The following is a 19,643-nucleotide window of genomic DNA, read 5'->3' on the forward strand; positions in this document are numbered from 1 at the left end:
TAAATTACATGATCTGTACATCTGTTACCTTGGAATCCAAACTTCAAGAATTATTTAGTAATTTAGAGTTATTCCATACATTTGTCCTTGTTTTGAGATAAGTGAGATGGTAATCTCGAATTGCTAAGATTTGTTGAATTACGAAAAGTCAAAACAGCAATTTTAAAAGGGAAAGGAACAAACAAAGTAAGCACATGGTGAGGTCAGTGCAGGAGAGAAACAGAGGAAAATAAACCCACACTGCAAACTGACACAGCAGTGAGCCTGCACAGTTACTGCCTTTGCTGTTTGAATTCATGTATCGCTGGACATTGGCGTGCGCCAGGGAAAATGAACAAGCAGTGAAATTCACAACTAATCTTGGAGGATCCTGTTTGGGAGAGATCACAGCACAGAAACAGATAAGTGAATACTTTTGCGTGGTCTTACAGTAAGTCTGCAGTAGTGAGTAGAGTGGGTTCTTTCTTGATTATATGTTTTATTGAGATAGGTCTCTTGATTAAACTTAAAAGTATAAACCGTAAGTATTAATTTAACCTGGAACAATGTTTTATAGAGGAATAAGATAGTGCTATCTTCTGGGTCTGTAGATTGAAAGAAGCAAAAATGGCCTTTAGTGGAGTGATATGCTGTTCTTGTCGGATGTGGGAGTTTAAGAAGAGTTTACATGTTACTGAGGATTATATCTGCAATAAATGCTGTTCGTTGCGAATCCTATCCGATTGAATGGATTGGTTGGAGAAACAGTTGGAGGCAATGAGGAATTTACAAGAGCAAGGGGATGTGATGAATGGCAGTTATTGGAAGGGAGAAAAGTCACAGATACAGTCATATAGATGAGTTAACTCCAGGAAAGGTAAGAGAGGGAGGCAGGTAGTGCAGGAGTCTTCTGTGGCTATCCCCATTTCAAACAAGTGTGCTGTTTTGGAAAATGTATGGGGTGATGGATTCTTAGGGGAACGTAGCACAAACAGTCAAGTTTCTGGTATTGAGACTGGCTTTAATGCAATGAGGGGTACATCGGGGTTCCAAGAGATCAATTGTGTCAGGGGACTCTCTAGTCAGAGGTACAGTCAGATGTTTCTGTGGCCAGCAGTGAAAAATCAGAATGGTGTGTTGCTTCCCTAGTGTCAGGATCAAGGATGTCTCTGCAAGGGTGCAGAATGTTCCCAAGGGAGAGAGGGGCCAGCAAGAGGTCATTGTATACATTGGAACTAACGACATAGGAAGGGAAAAGGTTGAGATTCTGAAGGGAGATTACAGAGAGTTAGGCAAGAATTTAAAAGGAGGTCCTTGAGTAATAATATATGGATTACTATAGTGCTACAAGCTAGCGAGGGCAGGAATAGGAGGTTAGAGCAGATGAATGCATGGCTGAGGAGCTGCTGTATGGGAGAAGGATTCACATTTTTGGATCATTGGAAGCTGTTTTGGGGTAGAAGTGACCTGTACAAGAAGGACAGATTGTACTTAAATAGGAAGAAGACTAATATACTGGCAGGGAGATTTGCTGGAGCAGCTCAGGAGAATTTAAACTAGTAAGGTGAGGGTGGGACCCAGGGAGATAGTGAGGAAAGATTTCAATCTGAGACTGGTACAGTTGAGAACAAAGACGAGTCAAGCAGTCAGGGCAGGCAGGGACAAAGCAGAGAACAAGGTAGGACTGATAAATTAAACTGCATTTATTTCAATGCAAGGGGCCTAACAGGGAAGGCAGATGAACTCGGCATGGTTAGGAACATGGGACTGGGATATCATAGCAATTAGAGTCATGGCTCAGGGATGGACAGGACTGGCAACTTAATGTTCCAGGATACAAATGCTACAGGAAGGACAGAAAGAGAGGCAAGAGAGGAGGGGGAGTGGCGTTTTTATGGGAGGATATTCCTGGAAATACATCCAGGGAAGTTATTTGGGTGGAACTGAGAAATAAGAAAGGGATGATCATCTCATTGGGATTGTATTATAGATCCCCAAATAGTCAGAGGGAAATTGAGAAACAAATTTGTAAGGAGATCTCCGTTATCTGTAAGAATAATAGGATGGTTATGGTAGGGGATTTTAACTTTCCAAACATAGACTAGGACTGCCGTAGTGTTAAGGGTTTGGATGGTGAGGAATTTAAGTGCATGCATCAAAATTCTCTGATTCAGTATATTGATGTACCTACTAAAGAAGTTGCAAAACTTGATCTACTCTTGGGAAATAAGGCGAGGCAGGTGACAGAGGTGTCAGTGGGAAAGCACTTTGGGGCCAGCGACCATAATTCTGTTCGTTTTAAAATAGTGTGGAATAAGATAGATCAGATCTAAAAGTTGAAGTTCTAAACTGGAGAAAGGCCAATTTTGACGCTATTAGGCAAGAACTTTCAAAAGCTGATTGGGTGCAGATATACGCAATAAAGGGACAGCTGGAAAATGGGAAGGCTTCAGAAATGCGATAACGATAGTCCAGAGACAGCATATTCCGGGTTAGGGTGAAAGGAAAGGCTGGTAGCTGTAGAGAATACTGGATGACTAAAGAAATTGAGGGTTTGGTTAAGAAAAAGAAGGAACATATGTCAGATATAGACAGGATAAATCGAGTGAATCCTTGGAAGAGTATAAAGGCAGTAGGAGTATATTTAGGGAAGGAAATCAGGAGGGCAAAAAGGGGACATGAGATAGCTCTGGCAAATAGAGTTAATGAGAGTCCAAAGGGTTTTTACAAATGCATTAAGAACAAAAGGGTAAGCAAGGAGAGAATAGGGCCCCTCAAAGATCAGCAAGGGGACCTTTGTGTGGAGCCGTAGGAGATGGAGGTGGTACTAAACGAGTATTTTGTATTAGTGTTTACTGTGAAAAAGGGCATGGAAGATATAGAATGTGGGGAAATAGATGGTGACATCTTAAAAAATGTCTATATTACAGAGGAGGAAGTGCTGAATGCCTTGAAACGCATAAAAGTGGATAAATCCCCACAACCTGATCGGGTGTACCCGAGGATTCTGTGGGAACCGAGGGAAGTGATTGCTGGGCCTCTTGCTGAGATATTTGTATCATCGATAGTCACAGGTGAGGTGCCGGAAGACTGGAGAATGGCTAATGTGGTGCCACTATTTAAGAAAGGTGGTAAGAAAAAGCCAGTGAACTATAGACCTGTGAACCTGATGTTGGTGCTAGGCAAGTTGTTGGAGAATCAAGAAGGACAGAATTTACATGTATTTGGAATGGAAGGGACTGATTAGTGGTAGTCATCGTGGCTTTGTGCATGGGAAATCATGTCTCACAAACTTGATTGCATTTTTTTTGAAGAAGTAACAGAAAGGATTGATGAAGGCAGAGTGGTAGATGTGATCTATATGGACTTCAGTAAGGCGTTTGACAAGGTTCCCCATGGAAGACTGGTTAGCAAGGTTTGATCTCATGGAATACAGGAGAATTAGCCATTTGGACATGGAACTGGCTCATAGAAGTCAGAGGGTGGTGGTGGAGGGTTGTTTTTCAGACTGGAGGCCTGTGACCAGTGGAGTACCACAAGGATCAGGACTGGGTCTACTACTTTTCATCATTTATATAAATGATTTGAATGTGAGCTTAAGAGGTTTAGTTAGTAAGCTTGCAGATGACACCAAAATTGGAGGTGTAGTGGGCATCAAAGAAGGCTACCTCAGATTACAACGGGATCTTGATCAGATGGGCCAATGGGCTGAGAAGTGGCAGATGGAGTTTAATTTAGATAAATGCTGCATTTTGAGAAAGCAAATCTTATCAGGTCTTATACATTTAATGGTAAGGTCTTAGGGAGTGTTGCTAAACAGGGAGACCTTGGAGTGCTGGTTCATAGCTTCCTGAAAGAGGAGTTGCAGGTAGATAGGACAATGAAGAAGGTGTTTGGTATGCTTTCCTTTATTGGTCAGCGTATTGAGTACAGGAGTTGGGAGGGCGTGTTGTGGCTGTACAGGACATTGGTTAGGCCACTGTTGGAATATTGCATGCAGTTCTGGTCTCCTTCCAATCGGAAAGATGTTGTGAAACTTGAAAGGGTTCAGAAAAGATTTACAAGGATGTTGCCAGGGTTGGAGGATTTAAACTATAGGGAGAGTTTGAATAGGCCAGGAGGCTGAGGGGTGACCTGATAGAGGTTTATAAAATCATGAGGGGCATGGATAGGATAAACAGACAAAGTCTTTTCCCTGGGGTTGGGGAGTCCAGAACTAGAGGGGATAGGTTTAGGGTGAAAGGGGCAATGTTTTCAAGCAGAGGGTGGTACATGTATGGAATGAGCTGCCAGAGGAAGTGGTGTAGGCTAATACCATTGCAACATTTAAAAAGCATCTGGATGGGTATATGAATAGGAAGGGTTTGGAGGGATATGGGCCGGGTGCTGGCAGGTGGGACTAGATTGGGTTGGGATATCTGGTCAGCATGGATAACATGGACCGAAGAGTCTTTTTAATGTGCTGTACATCTCTATGACTCTATGACTCTCTATAACATTGCTGCATTAAGCAGATCTGTTTTCAGGGGCCTTTCCTTCTCATGCATTTTTCTTTATTCACCCGTGAGACATTGGTGGCACTAGCTGGGTCAGCATTTATTACCCATCACTAGTTACCCTTGAGAAGGTGATGGTGAACTGCTTTGTTGAACTGCTGCAGTTGACATGTTGTAGATAGTCCCACAATGCCATTAGGGAGAGAATTCCTGGATTTTAACCCAACAACATAACAATGTATCTCCAAGTCAGGATAGTGAGTGGCGTGGGGGAACTTACAGATGGTAGTGTTCCCATGTACCTGCTACCCTGGTTCTTTCAGATGGGAGCAGCCATGAAATTTGGAAGGTGCTGTAAAGAATCGTTGAATTTTAATTTCCATCATTAAGTAAAAATATATTTCTTACTTCTAAATAGCTTTAGTGGAAGTGTCAGTTTAGATCTTAATCAAAGAATTTGTTGTAACTGCAATAGTAATATGAGTTTCAACATCTGTGATAACTATAGACACTTTGATGTACATTTGTCTAGCTTTACCTCTACTTTTATTAAGAATTGATGTGGTTCTTTCCTTCTAGTCTTAACAGTGAATAGGAGAATGAGAATCTAATTCTTTATTTCCTTAGCAGAAACTGAGATATACTTCCTCTGCACTGCCATCCTTTTAGAGCTTAAAATGATGAAATATGCAATCTGAAGATGGAGATAGTTGCTGAGCATATTCTGTAGATGGAGTATGACTTAATCATAAATGGCAGGGGAAGCAATACTTTCCTCTTACTGTGCAGTCTTGATCAGAGTTTAAAGAAAAAATTTTAGAACCAACACTTTGGTTTAAAATTGGTAACTTTGGTGGGGAAAAGTCTCTAAGTTAAGTTTAAAACTCCTTTCAAGGTGGATTTCACAGCTGACTAGTCTGTTACTTTGGGCTGGTTCAAACCCTATTGAACTATTTCATCTCAACGTAAAGAGAAAGGAAGGAATACAGAATCTCCTTAATCTTTGGACAACACAGGGATTCCTTCTGAAGGTGTGATAATTCAAGTTTCTGGGAGAACAAGAGACTGAAAAGGACTTCAATTAATATCTTTGCCTGGTGGAACATTGGCTGATTTCAACTTACCAAAACAGCCATTTTGCTTTGGTTGTGATAAAGACAGATTGCAAAAGTTATTTTTGCAGAACCCCCAGGAAGAACTCCAAGATACATCATCAGTTTTCAGTCAGAAGGGAGTACAAGACAGAAAATGTTCAGAAATAAACTACTGTTGTGCTAAAAGAGTCCAGGCAACCCCTATAATTGCACAGGATCAAGAAACCTCTCTTTGTCTTTCATATTTTCTTAACCTGCTGCGTCCACCTGTATAGGCAAACATTAACTATTTGACTACAGGTGCCATCACAAGCTACCAAATCTCCCTTCAAGTTTCAACCTCTTCCCTTCAAAAAGAGAAATCTAATAAGTAACAGGCCTGTAACAACCTTAGGGATTGATCTTGCTCACCCCCCAACCCAGACAGACAGACAGACACACACACACAAAGACCCACATGCACACATATACATATACGTTTGTGGGGTGAATTTGTACTTGCAGAGTTGCATTTTGCTTTGCTCAAAAACTGCATGAATTCATGTAAAACTCTGTTATCTCACTTTTTAGATTAGAATCAATCTAAACATCATGACATAGACAGAGAACACAGGGGGCTAACACCTTCAACTTATTGTCGAGCTAACACCAATTGTCACAGTTAAAAAAAAGTTTTGTGATTTACACATGAAAGAAGTGAAACTACCATGGTATTCAAACAGATGAAAGACTCAGCAGACAAACAAGGTATTTTTCAATGTATAATTTCAGTTACATCACACTGTAAACTTTTGCTATAAATTCTGTGCCTTACTATTGTGTCCTCCACAACCACCTGATGAAGGAGCGGTGCTCTGAAAGCTAGTGCTTCCAATTAAACCTGTTGGACTATAACCTGGTGTTGTGTGATTTTTAACTTTTGTAGTTAATTGCAGTCAGTTTGGAATGCATTTTAGGAGGGAGAATGCACACAGAATCAGGGAGGCAGTCTTGGAAAGGAGAGGTGGCTCAGAGGAATGAGGCCACAATTGTCTTTGGTTCCTTTTGGGCCTTTAGGTGTGACTCCTTCCATCCTCCCACTTTTTGGATAATGATAGCTTTGTTTGCTTAGTATGTTAACTGATGCCTACAGTCTTAAGAAAAATAACTTTCCATTAATAAAAACTACCTCAGAAAATACTCAACCTTGAAGTCATTTTTTAAAAAAACAATTACACAACATTTTAAAAATATTGTTTGGTTAGAAATTTTCTCATTTTCATATTATCAAGTTCAGGCATGCAGATGAAATTACAAAATGCAGAGCCAATCCCTCATGCGCATAGAGACATTTATTTGTGATGCAACACATGGATTTACCTACAACTGGTAAGGACAAGATTAACTTTTGTTTCAGGAACCAACCAAACTCTTTATGTCTGGAACTTTTCCTTAACAATTGTATTTGTTCTTGCATGCACACTGTCATCACAATGAGAAATTAATATTTCTTTCGAAAGGCTGGTTGAAAACAGAAAGCTGTTTTGTAAGCACTGTTTGCTGCTTTCTGGTCACCCTGCCCTACTTGGTTTACTAAAAGCTGCATTCAAACAAAGGAAAAGTGTAGAAATGATCAATCATGCTGATGTTTTCAACTTCAATTTGGGATCACATTAACATCGATCAGAATGCTGATTTATCATGTTTTAAAGGAATTACAGAAACTTATATACAGTGAAGTATTCCTCTGAATTTGTAATCTAAGCAGCTAATCATGAGCAACCTTGTCATAGAGAATTTGGTGTTTCAATAGCAAGTAATTAGTTTTAGGAACTGATTGGATATCAGATAAACTGAGGATTTTAAATAACATTGGCTGGAATTTTACCAGCCTCCTGGTATAGGGAAGGAGGTAGGAAGGTTGGCAAGATGGCATGGGGAGGTATACCTGGCATCTTCCTACCATCATGCCATTTTGATTAGTGACGGGAAAGAAGGCACACAGGAATGGGGAGGCCATCTAATGAAACCTTTCAGCAGTCTTCAGGGAGGGAGCCCTCCTTTTTTGGACAATTTGTGACCCATAAAGCTTTGACTATCCCTATGGCAATTCCCTGGGGAACCTATCTACCTAGTCCTGGAATCCATAAACCCCACTTATCTCTGAGGATTTTTTTTAAAATTCAAAAATATGCTTTATCCATGAAATATCTCTATATACATACATTGTCACTAGAGCAGTTTGATTCTCAGGATCATTCTACTGGCGGTGCCTTTGATCAGCTGCTGGTGTCCTGACTGGATCAATAGCTGTTGGATGTGGGCCACTGCCATAATAGACCCTGACAGCTTTGGGTGCAGCCACTTAACTGGTCAGGTCTGGATATATGTCTCCCTGAGAGCCACTGTGAGGTCGTCTTCCACTTTCAGATCTGGTGGCAGAACTTCAGTTTCCTTCATAAATGCAGCCTATTGTGTTAGTTTAAACTCAATTTGAAACTGAGTTCTAGAAATGGCTGAAGGGGCAAAATTTCCTGGATCAAGTAGACAATTCAGGAGTAGAATGGTCCTGTTACTGCTGTTGGTGTTCTAACATTGGAGTACCATGATCAGCTGTATTATATGTTGGGAGCAGGACATAGCTATTTTGTCAGCTGTAACCCCACTCTTTCTCTGCTCCTCCTCCATGATGGAGGGTGAACCTTGTGCAACAAAACTTTGTACCCAGTGGACTTTGCACAGCATCAGTATGACAAGAGGATTGATAGCTTGCCAATTTCGCAAGCAAAACAGATTCAGGTAGAGAATAAAAATTCAAATGAATCTTCAAACAAAAATCTAATAATTGTCTTGTACTCTCTGTGTATTTGAATAGCATGTATTTCAAATTTAATTTGATGTCTGAACATGTTTTCTGTATGTCCCCTCCCCCCAATGCATGTGTAAGCTCTTGTTTTCTTTGACAACCATGCTTGGAATTAAGTGCCTGTCACATTGTTTGTCTTCTTGTCTTCAGTGCCAACTAATTGGTAATCACGGTTGTGTTGCAGTTGAACCCTCATCTATTTCAACATATTATATAAACCCAGATAGTTTAAGATCATTGAGGTCTGATCGTATATTTTCAGCCTCTGAATTGTTATGTACCTGGAGTTTTTACTGGGTAATTTAACATTTTTTTATGAGCAGTGGGACTTCCATCTAGTCCAAAATATCATGCCTGATTTTAAATGTTGTAGACTTGTGAAATATTTCTCCATTCTGCTCATTATCCTACTGGGACGAAAGTTGATTTATTCAGGAAACCTAGCAGGAAATAACAAATGTGTCAAGCATTACTTGCTTTTAAATTCTGTTAGATTCTGTTGCCTGGTGAAAGTTATAATGTTTTATAACCCTAAAGCTGATATATAAATATAAACTGTTGTTGAGAAGATCTGTTGAGCACAATGTATGTTTTAATGTATAAATACTGAGACAGTAATCTGTATTTTCCTTGCTTTAGGTGCATTTGGATACTTGAAGCTGTGAATGAGCATTACCTTTTGTGCACAATTTAGCAATTCATACAGACTCATATGAAATTTGCTGAGGCTTTTATCAAAGTCCTTTAAAATTTGATCTCTCCTGGATGTGGACACATTGATACAATCTGCCAATCAAAAGGCCAAAAGCTATTAAGGAAACCTGATATTGACTGGAAAAGAATTGCTGGGATTAAGTACCTAACTGCATGTACAATTAAGTCTGATCATGCAGCATTGGTTTGAATATTAATATTCTCAGTGAATCCAGCAGTAGCATTAGGAATTCTGCACTGCTTTGTATTTACTATAACACCAACCCCACCTCACCCTGTGTTATGCAATAACGGAATGAAGGGAGTGATGGATAATCACTTGGACCTCAGTTTCTTGACAGAGGATGAGTATCAGGCACTCTTGAAAGTTATTCAGAGAGATTCCGAGCTCAAGAAAAAAGACAGTGAACGAATCAGGTGAGACCCTGTTTAAAAACCTTCAAAAAAGTTATAATCCAGTTTGTATTGATAATTGTTCTGTGTTGCAATGTAGCTTCCACACCTACATACATGTGTAGGCTTGCTGCTTTTGAGACATTACGAATGACTCCATGTGAATGTATATCTGAAAGTACTTCCTTTGAAGCATAGAATTGATGCAGACCAAAGTCTTTTCGTTAGTTGTCATCTTAATTCATAAACTTTCCTACATTTTTCATGCTCAGAAGTAATCTTAAATATAGAAGTCAAAAATGTTGACAGTGTTTTGAAATGCATCAAAAAATCTTTTGTAACTGAAACCTTTTATCTAATATTAGGTATGTGTGTTTCAGGGCCATTTGTTCAGTTTGGTCAGTATAGCCTCATGCAGTGACTTTCCTAATCTGTTACTGGGTTGTCATACTTTTTGGAAGCAGTCCAGCTCATAAACATTTCAGCACAGGAAAAAGTCATGTTGGCACATTGTACTAATTTTTCTGACAGGGACCACTCCCAAAAACAGCCTGATTTCAAAGCTCAATAACTTCATTTGATGGAGTGGCGAACTCTGTCCAAAATATCGGCCCCCAGGCAGACTTTTATTCTTGTTCTTTAAAGTATAAAACAATAGGTCATTGAGGCAATGATTAAAACTTTTTTTATAACTTAAGGCAAAATGGGAATTTAGATTTCTATGCTTATTGTTTCCCAGCGCTGAGCAATTACAATGCAAATGATTTGGGTATAAATAATTAAGATGAGTCTCTCATAGCTCAGTGCTGGGAAAGACAACCCTGGTCACCTTACAACTGGTCCCAAGAAAGTGTTATCTCTGTGTTCCAACTATGACCTAAGATGAATGTTCTTTTAAAAAGTTAATATGCCACAATGATGTTATATGTAATTTAAGGCACTTGCCATATTTGACTGAGCATAGAACACACATACTTGTTTCAAGTTTAGATTGGAACTGTTATATTCATAAACAGTACACAATACACACATTGCTCTCAGAGAAATCGCATATTGTTAGATTTCTTATAATTTGGCTTGCTGAAAAAACACAAATTTTGTTGAACGTTTTTATCTTGCACTCAGTGGGACAATTCACGAAAATAGCAATTGAGAATCTTACTTGTATCGCTGTTGCTGTGGAGAATATACTAATTGTTCATAGTTAATGTACACTTAACTGCTCAGACTTTGTTTAAATTTTAAACCAGGCAGGTTGACTTGAACTGATAAGGTTCTGGATCAGTGGTGCTGGAAGAGCACAGCAATTCAGGCAGCATCCGAGGACAGGTAAAATCGACGTTTCGGGCAAAAGCCCTTCATCAGGAATAAAGGCAGAGAGCCTGAAGCGTGGAGAGATAAGCTAGAGGAGGGTGGGGGTGGGGAGAGAGTGGCATAGAGTACAATAGGTCAGTGGGGAAGGAGATGAAGGTGATAGGTCAGGGAGGAGAGGGTGGACTGGATAGGTGGAAAAGGAGCTGGGCAGGTTGGACAAGTCCGGACAGGTCAGGGGATCGAGTTTCTGGAGGTTAGAAGCTAGGATGAGGTGGGGGAAGGGGAAATGAGGAAACTGTTGAAATCCACATTGATGCCCTGGGGTTGAAGTGTTCCGAGGCGGAAGATGAGGCGTTCTTCCTCCAGGCGTCTGGTGGTGAGGGAGCGGCGGTGGAGGAGGCCCAGCACCTCCATATCCTCGGCAGAGTGGGAGGGGGAGTTGAAATGTTGAGCCACTGGGCGATTTGGTTGATTGGTGCGGGTGTCTCGGAGATGTTCCCTAAAGCGCTCTGCTAGGAGGTGCCCAGTCTCCTCAATGTAGAGGAGACCGCATTGGGAGCAACGGATACAATAGATGGTATTGGTGGATGTGCAGGTAAAACTTTGATGGATGTGGAAAGCTCCTTTGGGGCCTTGGATAGAGGTGAGGGAGGAGGTGTGGGCACAGGTTTTACAGTTCCTGCGGTGGCAGGGGAAAGTGCCAGGATGGGAGGGTGGGTCGTAGGGAGGCGTGGACCTGACCAGGTAGTCACGGAGGGAACGGTCTTTGCGGAAGGCGGTGAGGGGTGGGGAGGGAAATATATCCCTGGTGGTGGGGTCTGTTTGGAGGTGGCGGAAATGTCTCTCTACAGTCTGCCCTGCCTCAGCTGAGGGCCACACTCTCTCAGAATTGCAAAGGACCCACTCTGTACTACATCCTCAGGAGAATTCATACTCTCAACAAACAGTATTTCAATTCCATCTCAAACATCAAAAACTGTAAGTACAACAAACTTTTATCTACCCAGCTCCATACCCAGCGCTCCTCGAACATTCCAGAAGATTCCCCTGGCCTCGGAAACACCATTAGCCATGCGGCTGATGCAGCTACCACCCCCACGCTGATTGATGATGTCACTTCTGCCCCCATCATGGCCACTCCCACAGCCACTTCCGGCCCTCACATCATCGCCGATGCCACACGCTCAGTGACTTCCGCCACCCCTACTGCCGTGTCTGCCACCACTTCCGACCCCACCAGCGCCACTCACCTGCATTCTGCTGACACGCCCCCCACAGACCCCACTGTCACTATCCCCACCCCCCAGAACCCCGAGGGGAACACTACCCCTGCTCATAACTCTACCCCCATTCCCCCCACCCTCACACCCACTCCAGGTACTGGCTCCGACCCCACTCCCAGCTCTACACCCACACCAGCTCCCAGCTCCCAGCCCTGCCGAGTTTTCACCATCCCCCCAAACCTCCCCCTCACTGAGGACGAACGATCAGTCCTCAGCAAAGGACTCACCTTCGTCCCCCTCCGTCCACGCATCAATGAATTTAATACACGCCATGACATCGAACAATTCTTCTGTCGCCTCCGAGCTTACTTTCATAATCAGGACTCCCGCCCACCTTCCGAGGACCCCTTCACCCACCTCCAACACACTGCATCCACCTGGACACCCCGCGCTGGCCTATTACCTGCCCTCGACCTCTTCATTTCCAACTGCCGCCGGGACATTAACCGCCTCAACCTGTCGACCCCCCTCCCCCACTCCAACCTCTCACCCTCACAACGCGCAGCCCTCCAATCCCTCTGCTCCAATCCTGACCTCACCATCAAGCCAGCAGACAAAGGGGGTGCAGTGGTAGTCTGGCGCACTGACCTCTACATCGCTGAAGCCAAACGCCAACTCGAGGACACCTCTTCCTACCGCCCCCTTGACCATGACCCCACCCCCCATCACCAAACCATCATCTCCCAGACCATACAGAACCTCATCACCTCAGGAGATCTCCCACCCACAGCTTCCAACCTCGTAGTCCGGGAACCCCGCACTGCCCGGTTCTACCTCCTTCCCAAGATCCACAAGCCTGACCACCCTGGCCGACCCATTGTCTCAGCATGCTCCTGCCCCACTGAACTCATCTCTACCTACCTCGACACTGTCCTATCCCCCCTAGTCCAGGAACTCCCCACATACGTTCGAGACACCACCCACGCCCTCCACCTCCTCCAAGACTTCCGTTTCCCCGGCCCCCAACGCCTCATCTTCACCATGGATATCCAATCCCTCTACACCTCCATCCGCCATGACCAGGGCCTCCAAGCCCTCCGTTTTTTCCTCTCCAGACGTTCCCAACAGTACCCCTCCACCGACACTCTCATTCGTTTGGCCGAACTGGTCCTCACCCTTAACATTTTCTCCTTTGAATCCTCCCACTTCCTCCAGACCAAAGGGGTAGCCATGGGCACACGTATGGGCCCCAGCTATGCCTGTCTCTTTGTTGGCTACGTAGAGCAGTTGATCTTCCGTAATTACACCGGCACCACTCCCCACCTCTTCCTCTGCTACATTGATGACTGCATTGGCGCCACCTCGTGCTCCCGCGAGGAGGTTGAGCAATTCATCAACTTCACCAACACATTCCACCCTGACCTTAAATTTACCTGGACCATCTCTGACACCTCCCTCCCCTTCCTGGACCTCTCCATCTCCATCAGTGACGACCGACTTGACACTGACATCTTCTACAAACCCACCGACTCCCACAGCTACCTGGATTACACCTCTTCCCACCCTACCTCTTGCAAAAATGCCATCCCGTATTCCCAATTCCTCCGCCTCCGCCGTATCTGCTCCCAGGAGGAGCGGTTCCACCATAGAACACACCAGATGGCTTCCTTCTTTAGAGACCGCAATTTCCCTTCCCACGTGGTTAAAGATGCCCTCCAACGCATCTCATCCACATCCCTCACCTCCGCCCTCAGACCCAACCCCTCCAACCGCAACAAGGACAGAACGCCCCTGGTGCTCACCTTCCACCCTACCAACCTTCGCATAAACGAAATCATCCGCCGACATTTCCGCCACCTCCAAACAGACCCCACCACCAGGGATATATTTCCCTCCCCACCCCTCTCCGCCTTCCGCAAAGACCGTTCCCTCCGTGACTACCTGGTCAGGTCCACGCCTCCCTACGACCCACCCTCCCATCCTGGCACTTTCCCCTGCCACCGCAGGAACTGTAAAACCTGCGCCCACACCTCCTCCCTCACCTCTATCCAAGGCCCCAAAGGAGCTTTCCACATCCATCAAAGTTTTACCTGCACATCCACCAATACCATCTATTGTATCCGTTGCTCCCGATGCGGTCTCCTCTACATTGGGGAGACTGGGCGCCTCCTAGCAGAGCGCTTTAGGGAACATCTCCGAGACACCCGCACCAATCAACCAAATCGCCCAGTGGCTCAACATTTCAACTCCCCCTCCCACTCTGCCGAGGATATGGAGGTGCTGGGCCTCCTCCACCGCCGCTCCCTCACCACCAGACGCCTGGAGGAAGAACGCCTCATCTTCCGCCTCGGAACACTTCAACCCCAGGGCATCAATGTGGATTTCAACAGTTTCCTCATTTCCCCTTCCCCCACCTCATCCTAGCTTCTAACCTCCAGAAACTCGATCCCCTGACCTGTCCGGACTTGTCCAACCTGCCCAGCTCCTTTTCCACCTATCCACTCCACCCTCTCCTCCCTGACCTATCACCTTCATCTCCTTCCCCACTGACCTATTGTACTCTATGCCACTCTCTCCCCACCCCCACCCTCCTCTAGCTTATCTCTCCACGCTTCAGGCTCTCTGCCTTTATTCCTGATGAAGGGCTTTTGCCCGAAACGTCGATTTTACCTGTCCTCGGATGCTGCCTGAATTGCTGTGCTCTTCCAGCACCACTGATCCAGAATCTGGTTTCCAGCATCTGCAGTCATTGTTTTTACCTCGTTGAACTGATAAGGGCATTGCTCTGAGAAATAAACCACTGAGTGGCTGTCATATTTTGTTGAGTTGAAACAGATGCAGTGCATGTTCTATGTATCTAAAAAATACATGACCCTGCTTTATTTTATATTCAGTCATGGTTGGGCCAGCATATATTGCTGAAACTTTATTGCTGGAACAGCACAGCAGGTCAGGCAGCATCCAGGGAACAGGAGATTCGACGTTTCGGGCACAGGCCCTTCTTCAGCCCGAAACGTCGAATCTCCTGTTCCCTGGATGCTGCCTGACCTGCTGTGCTGTTCCAGCAATAAAGTTTCAACTTTGATCTCCAGCATCTGCAGACTCACTTTCTCCTCCCAGCATATATTGCCCATACCTAGTTGCCCTTGAGAAAGTAGTGGTGAACTGTCTTCTTGAACTGTACAGTTCTCGTTCTGTAGGAACACCTACAACAATGCTAGAGAGGGAATTCCAAGGAACAGCGAAATATTTCAGAATAGTGAGTAGCTTGAAAAGGAACTTGTAGCTTGTGGTATTCCCATACGTTAGATGCCCTTGTGTTCTAGATGGTAACAGTTATTGGTTTAGAAGATACTGTGAAAGGGTCTTTGGGGAATTTCTGTAGTGCATCTTGTATTAGTACATATTGAGGCTACTAAGCATTAGTGGTGCAGTGACTGAAGATTTGTGGTTTTAGTGGCAATCAAGTAGCCTGCTTTGTCCTGGATGGTATCAAGCTTATTGAATGGTGTTGTACTGCATTTATCCAAGCAAGTAGCAGTATAACTGTTGGTTTTTCCCCTTTGATTTATATTCTTGTGAATTGTCCTGATGAGTGCAAAACAAAAGGACACAATGTGACTTTTTCATCAATAATCAAGTTCTGTGTCGCCAATCAATGATTTGTTAGAAACTATTAGGGTGATTGCAGATGCCACCCTATTAGAGGTGGAAGAAGGTCTTAATATATTAGTGCATCTGAACATGAATTTGACGAGCACATTGCTCCTGATCTCCTAGGCTCTAGGTTGTTGGAGATTGGACACATAAGTAAGGATGTGCTTTAGAATGCCACTAAAATCCTGACTTGCTGACCTCAAGTTTAACTTCCAGAGGCAATTTCCGTGCATCCTGGAGACCTGAGGTAGAGACAGAACCTTTAGACAGTTAATTACCTACATAGTAAGCCAGGAAATGTTGGGCATAAAACTCCCAGTCTAATGTCCATGTAACCATTCCACTAATCATCCTATCATTTACTCAGAACCTCTGAGATCCACAGACATTTCTGTGCAAAAAATGCTTTGACTAGCTCTGACATAGAGTCACAGGGTGATAGAGATGTACAACATGGAAATAGACCCTTCGGTCCAACCCGTCCATGCTGACCAGATATCCCAACCCAATCTAGTCCCACCTGCCAGCACCCGGCCCATATCCCTCCAAACCCTTCCTGTTCATATACCCATCCAAATGTCTCTTAAATGTTGCAGTTGTATCAGCTTCCACGATTTCCTCTGGCAGCTCATTTCATACCCGTACAGCCCTCTGTGTGAAAACGTTGTCCCTTAGATCTCTTTTATATCTTTCCCCTCTCACCCTAAACCTATGCCCTCTAGTTCTGGACTCCCTGACCCTAGGGAAAAGACTTTGCCTATTTATCCTATCCATGCCCCTCTCCCTATAGCTCAAATCCTCCAACCCTGGCAACATCCTTGTAAATCTTTTCTGAACCCTTTCAAATTTCACAACATCTTTCCGATAGGAAGGAGACCAGAATTGCATGCAATATTTCAACAGTGGCCTAACCAATGTCCTGTACAGTCGCAGCATGACCTCCCAACTCCTGTACTCAATACTCTGACCAATAAAGGAAAGCATACCAAACACCACCTTCACTATCCTATCTACCACTTTCAAGGAGCTATGAACCTTCACTCCAAGGTCCCTTTGTTCAGCAACATTCCCTAGGACCTTACCATTAAATGTATATGTCCTGCTAAGATTTGCTTTCCCTAAATACAGCACCTCGCATTTATCTGAATTAAACTCCACCTGCCACTTCTCTGCCCATCTGGTCAAGATCCTGTTGTAATCTGAGGTAACTCTCTTCGCTGTCCACTACACCTCCAATTTTGGTGTCATCTGCAAACTTACCAACTGTACCTCTTATGCTCGCATCCAAATCATTTATGTAAATGACAAAAAGTAGAGTACCCAGCACCGATCCTTGTGGCACTCCACTGGTCACAGGCCTCCAGTCTGAAAAAAAACCCTACACCACCACCCCCTGTCTTCTACCTTTGAGCCAGTTCTGTATCCAAATGGCTAGTTCTCCCTGTATTCCATGAGATCTAACCTTGCTAATCAGTCTCCCATGGGGAACCTTGTCGAACACTTACTGAAGTCCATATAGATCACATCTACTGCTCTGCCCTCATCAATCCTCTTTGTTACTTCTTCAAAAAACTCAATCAAGTTTATGAGACATGATTTCCCACGCACAAAGCCATGTTGACTATCCCTAATTAGTCCTTGCCTTTCCAAATACATGTACATCCTGTCCCTCAGGATTCCCTCCAACAACTTGCCCAGCACTGATGTCAGGCTCACCAGACTATAGTTCCCTGGCTTGTCCTTAGCACCCTTCTTAAACAGTGGCACCACATTTGCCAACCTCCAGTCTTTCGGCACCTCACCTGTGAATATCGATGATACAAATATCTCAGCAAGAGTCCCAGCAATCACTTCTCTAGCTTCCCACAGAGTTCTCAGGTATACCTGATCAGGTCCTGGCGATTTATCCACCTTTAACCGTTTCAAGACATCTATTTCCCTACAGTCTATATCTTCCATATCCTTTTCCACAGTAAAAACTGATGCAAAATACTCGTTTAGTATCTCTCCCATTTTCTGTGGCTCCACACAAAGGCCGCCTTGCTGATCTTTGAGGGGCTCTATTCTCTCCCTAGTCCTTAATGTATTTGTAAAAACCCTTTGGGTTCTCCTTAATTCTATTTGCCAGAGCTATCTCATGTCCCTTTTTTGCCCTCCTGATTTCCCTCTTAAGTGTACTCCTACTGCCTTTGTATTCTTCTAAGGATTCACATGATCTATCCTATCTATACCTTACATATGCTTCCTTCTTTTTGTTAACCAAACCCCCCCGACGTGGTTGACGGTGCCCTCCACCGCATCTCCTCCACTTCCCGCTCCTCCGCCCTTGAGCCCCGCCCCTCCAACCGCCACCAGGACAGAACCCCACTGGTCCTCACCTACCACCCCACCAATCTCCATGTACAGCGCATCATCCGCCGTCACTTCCGCCACCTCCAAACAGACCCCAGCACCAAGGATATATTTCCCTCCCCTCCCCTATCAGCTTTCCGTAGAGACCACTCCCTCCGCGACTCCCTTGTCAGATCCACACCCCCCACCGACCCAACCACCACTCCCGGCACCTTCCCTTGCAACCGCAGGAGGTGCAACACTTGCGCCCACACCTCCCCCCTCACTTCTCTCCAAGGCCCCAAAGGAAACTTCCATATCCGCCACAGATTCACCTGCACCTCCACCCACATCATCTACTGCATCCGCTGCAGCCGGTGTGGCCTCCTCTATATTGGGGAGACAGGCCGCCTACTTGCGGAGCGATTCAGGGAGCACCTCTGGGCCACCCGGACGAACCAACCCAACCAACCTGTGGCACAGCATTTCAACTCCCCCTCCCACTCCACCGAGGATATGCAGGTCATTGGACTCATCCACCGCCAAACCACAACAACCCGACGGTCGGAGGAGGAGCGTCTTATCTTCCGACTGGGAACCCTCCAACCGCAGGGGATGAACTTGGACTTCACCAGTTTCTTCATCCCCCCTCCCCCCACCTTGTCTCAGCCGGATCCTTCCAGCCCGGCACCGCCTTCCTGACCTGCAGTCTTCTTCTTGACCTCTCCGCCTCCACCCTACTCCGACCTATCACCCTCACCTTGACCTCTTTCCACCTATCACATTTCCAACTCCCCTCCTCCAAGTCCCTCCTCCCTACCTTTTATCTTCTCCTGCTGAACACTCTCTGCTCATTCCTGAAGAAGGGCCTGTGCCCGAAACGTCGAATCTCCTGTTCCCTGGATGCTGCCTGACCTGCTGTGCTGTTCCAGCAATAAAGTTTCAACCTCAATTTCTTTAGTCATCCAGCATTCCCTATACCTCCCAGCCTTTCCTTTCACCCTGACAGGAATATACTTTTTTCTGGATTCTCGTTATCTCATTTCTGAAAGCTTCCCATTTTCCAGCCATCCCTTTACCTGCGAACATCTGCCCCCAATCAGCTTTCGAAAGTTCTTGCCTAATACTGTCAAAATTGGCCTTTCTCCAATTTAGAACTTCAACTTTTAGATCTGGTCTATCCTTTTCCATCACTATTTTAAATGTAATAGAATTATGGTCACTGGCCCCAAAGTGTTCCCCCACTGACACCTCATTTGTAAAAACCCTGTGGATTCTCCTTAATCTTATTTGCCAAAGCTATCTCATGTCCCCTTTTTGCCCTCCTGACATCTTGAATACTGCGCTGACCTGACTTTATTCTTTCATGGTGGTGGTTGCTGGCAAGGCCAGTATTTGATAAATGGGTGTGGAGGCTAGTGCAAATTGATGAGTTTAAGTTGTCAATAAGGAAGAACTAAAGCAGCTTGCACAAGCTCAGGACTTCCCAGAATGGGATAATCGTCACTGAGGTCTGGTTGAAGCATCAATGCAAATGCTTTGACTCTTCAGAATAAGCAAGCTGCTTTAGTTCTTCCTTATTTGCAATTTTACATCA

The 19,643-nt window shown here is 44.6% G+C and overlaps 1 protein-coding gene across 7 annotated transcripts in view; it reads left to right on the forward strand.

The window, feature by feature from the left end:
- Nucleotides 1–19,643, forward strand: part of LOC122557280 (uncharacterized) — a 118,101-nt gene that overhangs the window by 26,647 nt on the left and 71,811 nt on the right. For 4 of the 7 annotated variants that reach the window (XM_043704806.2, XM_043704811.2, XM_043704808.2 and 1 more), the window contains one exon: nt 9,054–9,545. In XM_043704806.2, the coding sequence (XP_043560741.2) occupies nt 9,424–9,545 (122 nt within the window). In that variant the 5' untranslated portion in view covers nt 9,054–9,423. Of the gene's footprint in view, nt 1–441; nt 6,317–6,840; nt 6,938–9,053; nt 9,546–19,643 lie in introns of those variants that run through there. The other 3 variants (XM_087991992.1, XM_043704810.2, XM_043704809.2) reach the window with 3 other exon arrangements.

This window comes from Chiloscyllium plagiosum, unplaced genomic scaffold (assembly GCF_037043375.1).
Source record: "Chiloscyllium plagiosum isolate Xiang-an unplaced genomic scaffold, Cpla_swu_hap1 HiC_scaffold_11, whole genome shotgun sequence".
NCBI lineage: Eukaryota > Metazoa > Chordata > Chondrichthyes > Orectolobiformes > Hemiscylliidae > Chiloscyllium > Chiloscyllium plagiosum.